The sequence below is a fragment of the Wyeomyia smithii genome, chromosome 2 (genome assembly GCF_029784165.1).
Source record: "Wyeomyia smithii strain HCP4-BCI-WySm-NY-G18 chromosome 2, ASM2978416v1, whole genome shotgun sequence".
NCBI lineage: Eukaryota > Metazoa > Arthropoda > Insecta > Diptera > Culicidae > Wyeomyia > Wyeomyia smithii.
The window spans coordinates 116,530,237-116,537,195 of record NC_073695.1 but is presented as its reverse complement, the minus strand read 5'-3'; the positions used below and the strand labels follow the sequence as shown (position 1 = coordinate 116,537,195).

General features: G+C 38.4%; 1 protein-coding gene across 1 annotated transcript; it reads left to right on the top strand.

Annotated features, from left to right (window-relative positions):
• Nucleotides 1-839: 839 nt before the first annotated feature.
• On the top strand, nt 840-6,465 carry LOC129719576 (ADP,ATP carrier protein 1). Its single transcript, XM_055670970.1, has 3 exons — nt 840-1,272; nt 1,926-2,422; nt 5,664-6,465. The coding sequence occupies exons 1-3, from the start codon at nt 1,107-1,109 to the stop codon at nt 5,907-5,909; spliced, it is 909 nt and encodes a 302-aa protein (XP_055526945.1). The 5' UTR covers nt 840-1,106; the 3' UTR covers nt 5,910-6,465.
• Nucleotides 6,466-6,959: the final 494 nt, after the last annotated feature.

The window sequence follows — 6,959 nt, the reverse complement described above, 5'->3', positions numbered from 1 at the left end:
AATTAAGATTGAACAAGTGGTTTCAAATAGCGAATTTCTTTATTCCTCTGTGTGCGGGCAAAACTGCCGAGGAATAATGAAACGTCATCGCCATTTAAGACGCGAGTAAGAAAGAGATGCCAGATAATTGTTTACGAACTTAGCACGTGCGGTGGTGGGTTGAAGCTGACAAATTTTACAGTGCGTTTCGGGCAGCACGGCAGGTCAAAACTGGGTCAAAATCGAGCGAATAAAGAAGGGTTTTGACAGCAGTTAGTGCGCTTCCAGGTCAAAACGAGGTGAGCTGGTGGAATAAAGAAATTCGCTAAAAATCTCGTTCCCACTCGAAAAATGCAGCATTGATTTTGTAAACAATTTTTTGACAGTTTCGTAAGGGATTTTGTTGAGGGCTCGAGTAGAGCCGCTATGAAGAAAATTCATTCCGTTCATTTTCGTCGGGCAGTTCATACTGTTGTTGGTACCGGGTGATGTGGGGCAAAGAGTACTAAAAAAATCACCAGTGTTACGTATGTCTAAGTATGCGGTAACACTACGATAAACACCCCCTACCCCTGAGCGCGTTATGTATTATATGAATGATCCCTTATAAAACTATTATTTCCAGTTACTTTTTTCTAAACTTGCCATGTAACTGTTGGCGTGTAAGCTTTCAAGATAACAATATAATACTAAATCTTTTCCAGCAACTTTTTGACTCGTGTCAAAATAGTGTCAGATGTTCAAGTGTTGGTATTCGTTTGGAAAATAAAATCTACCCATCAATTCTCTTTTGATGGGCTCTTTTGGAACCACGTGTGTGCAAGTGAGGCAGCCTGCTTGCAAATTTTAATTTTTATTACCTCTTTGCGCTTTCGTGTGTAAGGCGAACAGAGATAGCCATAAGGATTTGAATTGCTGGTTAAGAGCGCGACTCTTCGGAGAGAATAGAACTTTGAAATCCTATCTCAGCTTGAACTGCGAATCGCAGCTCGGCTACAACTAGCAGAATCTGCCAGCGTTCATTCTCTTTGGATTGTGCCCTCCGTACGGTTAGGAAGCTCGCGGCCTTTGTACCTCTGCGCCTGTCGATCAGTGTGTGTGTGAAGCTAGCAAAAAAAAATCTAAAAATGTCGGGCAAGAAAGCTGATCCATACGGATTCGCCAAGGATTTTCTGGCCGGCGGTATCTCCGCTGCCGTTTCCAAAACGGCAGTAGCCCCAATTGAACGTGTCAAGCTGTTACTGCAGGTGCAGGCTGCCTCTAAACAGATTACCGTCGATCAGCAGTACAAAGGTAAGTTTTCTACAGTTCCCCACCGGCTTCGAATTTGGTGCAGGCTTACTGCAGGGTTCCAACATGGCTGCCGCCATATTCAATATTAATATATTGCAAGCGCGTGACAGGTGTGCAGTAATGTATTTCCAATTATTCCGGTTTCAAAAAATGAACATCCGAAGTCTTGGTCCTAGAGATTACTTTCCAATTTTGGTGGGGCGTGGTTGATTAGGTAATAGTTTAGAAGAGGGAAAAAATTCACGTGATGGAAAAAATATTGGTTATGTAACGCAGACAGGTCAAATTTGCGCTTGGTTGAAGATTCGGCAAATATGCTTTTTCGTAACTTATACTGCATTGTGCCTGAAAGTTCAATAAACAGAAGCAAATTTGTACTCAACAATAATCTTTTTTTCATATTTTACAAAAAAAAGTGATATTGCAAACTAACGAAAATTAGACATGTTTAAAGTCAACTATGTATTAGTTATAACATCAAAATTTGTACAATTGGACCTTAAATTGTGGAACAGTTAACATGAAATGGTAAATGTGTAGGAATTATATATTTGCCAATTGTAAAGTGTATTACCTTTTTTCTATTTTTTACATACATACAGCTTCTTGTGGATCAAATTATTAATATGTACATATCTTAAAATTTTCTACAGGTATCGTCGATTGCTTCGTTCGCATACCAAAGGAACAAGGTGCGCTAGCTTTCTGGAGAGGTAACCTTGCCAATGTGATCCGGTATTTCCCAACCCAGGCGCTAAACTTCGCCTTTAAGGATGTCTACAAACAGATCTTTTTGGGAGGTGTCGACAAAAATACCCAGTTCTGGCGATACTTCTTGGGAAATCTCGGATCGGGTGGTGCAGCAGGTGCCACATCGCTCTGCTTCGTCTACCCACTCGATTTTGCCCGTACTCGTCTCGGTGCGGACGTTGGTCGTGGGGCTGGTCAACGTGAATACACTGGCCTGTTGGATTGTCTGAAGAAGACCGTTAAATCGGACGGTATCGTTGGTCTGTACCGTGGCTTCAACGTTTCGGTACAAGGTATCATTATCTATCGTGCTGCCTACTTCGGCTGCTTCGATACCGCAAAGGGAATGCTGCCAGATCCGAAGAATACCTCCATCTTCGTTTCATGGGCCATCGCTCAGGTAAGTACTTTTAATTACGAAAACAGGTGACCTGCAATCTTATTCTCTTACGTAAGGAAATCGATGACATAACAGCTAGCTTTATCCTGACCTATTTGCTGTTTGCAAAGTTTGTTTCAGGGCGTGAAAATTATAAGACATAACAGTTGAAATAGTCCGTTGTTCAACTAGCTTTAATCTTCGAAGGCATGGTAACAAGCCCCCGTCGCTCGCTAGCATATGAAATAGTTGTTCATCAAATATGACAGCCTCATAGACATAACCGCGGTTCCAGCCTCTTGAGCTGATAACGAAATAACGCGTCATTTCAATAGTAAATACGATTACCTATTCTTTTGAAAATTGTACAATCTTTTTCAGGTTTAAAGGTAATTCAAAGCAGTGCAAGTTGTGACGTAAATTTTCAGAAAAATTTACATAAGTGATAAATTTGAAAATGGCTTTTCAAGAACACTGACGCACGTCATAAAATCAAGATATGACAACCGTCGTTTCACCCAACGCAGTTCAAAAGTGTGCGGCGTAGTTTACGTAATGCATTTTTCTACTTTCTGTTGATAAATTTAGCCATTCTTAAAAATTGAGCATTCGTGTGTTTTTCTGACGTATGCTGCTAGTTGATCTAAACATAGTTGGTTACATCTTGGTAATGTCAGTAATGAATACGCGAGTAGTGGAATGGACAGTTGTAAGAAAACAAGGTCATTTAAATTAACACTCATTGAAGATGGATGGTCACAAGTGGAGTTTTGTTGTGTGAAATGTCCAAAATAGAGACATTCGAGTCCTTGTACAGTTGAGTATGGTGGACATGGTGGATAATTTCATTTCCATTACATAACCTAGAAACCGACTTATGTAGCAATCCAGTGACGTATTAATAAAAATTCTGTTTGATAGTATGGGCTGAATCAATGAGAAAGATTGAATGCATTGTACCCACACCAACATGCAGAAGCTCGCCAGTTCACTTCATGTTATATAGATTTGTGGTAGTAAAATAAGCACTTCGAAAAAATCGATAAATGCACGCCGCGGTGAAATTCCTGACCTAAACCTTAGTTCAAACATTTCACTCATTGAACTTACCGGTTAGAAAAATAGCTATGCACCGTTCACATAGCGTTATCTGCAGTTCAGATGTGCTGAACTCAGCATACCGTTTCTCTTTCACTTTAGTTGTTCGGTTGTAGAATAGCTGCGCGAATGGTATTGTGAAACAATCAACACTGCAACCGTTTGATAGTTTATTTATAAATAAATCCCTGATGCGTAGCGTGAAACTTGGGTAGGGACAATATACTTTCATCTCGTGTTGTTTGCCAACAAATAGTGATACAATAAAAAAAATATACTTGCGATTTTAAATTTTACGCAGACAGATATGATTAAAATCTCATGCACATATAAAATTGGTGCTAGAGTATGTGACGTAACGTTTTATTCGTCGTATTACAACGAAACGCGTGCAAAAAAGATGCTCAATTTAAGTTGCAGCATTAAAAATATTGTTGAACTTGATTTAAAAACGCTACGCGCAGCCGTTTTTCATATTCTCATAACAGAATATGTTACGCAACATCATCGCAGCTGTACATATGGTTGATTACTGCCAGTGCTAGACCAGAGCTAATGACGTATGACTTTTTAATATCATACGCTTTGCGTTAAAACATAATGAAAAATTTGAAAAAGACGGGATCGATGAATTTAAAAAAAGTGTAACTATTCTGTCTAACTAACCCAGAGTTTTCTTATATGTATCGGGTATGAAATATTAGCATCTTATTTGAAATTATTTGGTAATTTTTCAAAGTATAAGATATAAAGATGAAGAAAACCTTTGAAGAGAAACTGAAAAAGTTATAAATTAATTTGAAGTGGCGTTATAAATAAGCAAAATCAAAGTAATCTTTTTGGTAAATAAGATGTTTTTGTTGTTAAGTTATAGGGTATCGGCTCTATCATCGTCCGGGGGGTAAATGATGTCCAAGATTGTTAATTTCTTGCATGATGATTCTTCATAATGCAGAGCATCTCTTTGCAAAATATTTGTGCTCTATGACATCATTAACCCCCCGGATGATAATAGGTAAAACCTGGCGATAATAGAGCCGATACCCTAGTTAACTGCTGTAAATTTGTTCGACCGAATATTTTTGTATTGAGTATGATTGGATTATTGATTTATAAAAATAAGAGCCTTATATAATAATTGTCAGGTATTTACGAACCATACGTATTCGGATATCGTCATCATTCATATTGATGTAATAAATAAAATTTAGCAGAGTTTACAACAAAGCACCTTGTAAAATTGTGAGCTAGACTTTTTTTTGGTAATAATATGTGCCATACGTGTGCAGGGGATTTTAAATTGGGAAGATACAAGAAACTTGAGTAGTAATTAGCTAGAAGAATATATTATAGTTGTGTTTAATGGCATTATTAGAAGCATTACGTTTTTTGGCATCAAAAAGTGCAGTCAATTTTGAGAAAAGAGTCGGATTTACGATTATAAGGGCCTGAGGCCGAGTTTTGTGTGCGTGACCCACAATAAAACAAAACCGATCATGCGTAATAAAAACCTTTATTTGTCTTTTGAAACATGAAAAAAGATTAGAAATTTTTAAAACATCTTACGAGGATGCTTGGCTGAAAACATCAATTTTTATCAACACTCAATTATTTATAGCAAATTGTATGTACTCACAACCTAACAATGCCAAATTTGACATCCTCTTCATTCTTCAGAGTCGTACGTATTTCAATCAATTTCCTGTTTCGAAAAAGACCAAATAAATACACAAAAGTTTCTAATATAATCGGTCTGTGCTTTTAAAGTTTCAGTTACAGACTTTTGATTGAGAATAGTTTATTTTTTGGATCTTTGCCTCTAAAATGTTATATTTTATTTCCAAACAGTATGGAATAAAATATAGTTACGTATAATAAAAGCGACTCATCGTAAATGGGCTATCTCATGTTTGCATTCCCCATCGTTATCAGCTAGCGTGTGTTCGTCAGCTTCTTACCCATGTGACGGAACGCAGCTTCAACCTCACATGGGCCCGATAAATGATGTGTCGCGCAATGCTAATGAATGTTTCAATAGTGTTGATAAGGTTTTTTTTTCTGGAAACCACGTGATTGATAATATTACGAAGGTCACCTCGTTTCAAGTTCATCGACATTTTCGCTCGTTTCTACAGCTTGCTAACCAAAATTCGGTTTATTCCAGGTTGTCACGACAGCATCCGGTATCATCTCGTATCCATTTGACACCGTCAGAAGACGTATGATGATGCAGTCTGGTCGTGCCAAGTCCGAAATCATGTACAAGAATACTTTGGACTGCTGGGTCAAGATCGGAAAACAGGAAGGCTCGAAAGCTTTCTTCAAGGGAGCTTTCTCAAACATCCTTCGTGGTACTGGTGGTGCGCTGGTGCTTGTGTTCTACGATGAGCTCAAGGCTTTGATGGGTTAGGTTTAAGGCTAGCGAAAAACACACACAGCTGAAAAACTTCTAAATCAATTTAAGTGAAAAAAGCAGTAAAACAGTAAAAGTTATTTATTCAAAGTAAGAAAGAAACTCACAGACAAAATCGCAAATTGTGTTAGAAGTGACCAGTTCAGAAATGATATTTCAAACTAATAGGACAACAAGGTTGATAATGATGTAATACATACATTGAGACGAACAACGGTGCAAGTTTATTTCAGAAGGAAACAGATGACGACAACAGTACACATTCCGTATTTCCACACCATCACACGGGTAATGTGAATATGTGATTTTGTTATATGATGTCATTTCAACCTATAGCCCAAGTCTAGCATGCAACCGAACTCGCGTCTCGAGTCAAACTAAATGCGTTTTTATTACTATCACCAATAAAAAACGCAGCGCCATTTGGTGCAACTTTGCCGATTGTTAAAGTTGCACATAGTTTAACCGCAATGCAACCATGTGTAAAATTAGCTTACAATTCGAAGATCGATCAATAAACAGGAATAGATACCTACAACTTGTGACGAAATAATTGTAGCTTTCAAGCAAATACAGAAAGAACGTTTCTTTTGCTAGGGAACATAACTCACTCTTAAAAAAATACCAACAATTGAAATCCCCACTTTCATAGGCCCCTATTACAGAAGACAAGGCGAGCGGCGAGTTACTCTTCTGACCAATTTTGGTATTGCAAACGACGAGTCGGTTGGATTTTGGACGAGTAGCTCGTCTGTCACTCAGTTGTCCCAAGCCAAGTTTCACTCGCGTTCTCTAAAACAAAAATATTTTAGTTTTATGAAAGCTTTATTCAGTATGAGCCCAGGGCTTGGTGGTTGAGCTCCTATCCCGGGTTCTTATAGCTTCACGGAATCCTAAGATGGAGCCACAAAACTATTGTATGAGAGTTTTGACAGCCCAAGGGCGCGTGCTCCCGGGTGGCGGATGGGAGCTAAGGGAGATGATGAGAGTTAGATACCTATATTGTAGTCTTTCCTACTCTGATTTGGCAATCTCCTATGTGAGAAA

What these genes read in the sequence shown, in the direction of transcription:
- LOC129719576 (XM_055670970.1), top strand. Translation starts at nt 1,107, where the DNA reads ATGTCGGGCAAGAAAGCTGATCCATACGGATTCGCCAAGGATTTTCTG. An exon ending in CGTCGATCAGCAGTACAAAG is followed by an intron (nt 1,273 to 1,925) that starts GTAAGTTTTCTA and finishes AATTTTCTACAG; the next exon opens with GTATCGTCGATTGCTTCGTT. An exon ending in TTTCATGGGCCATCGCTCAG is followed by an intron (nt 2,423 to 5,663) that starts GTAAGTACTTTT and finishes GGTTTATTCCAG; the next exon opens with GTTGTCACGACAGCATCCGG.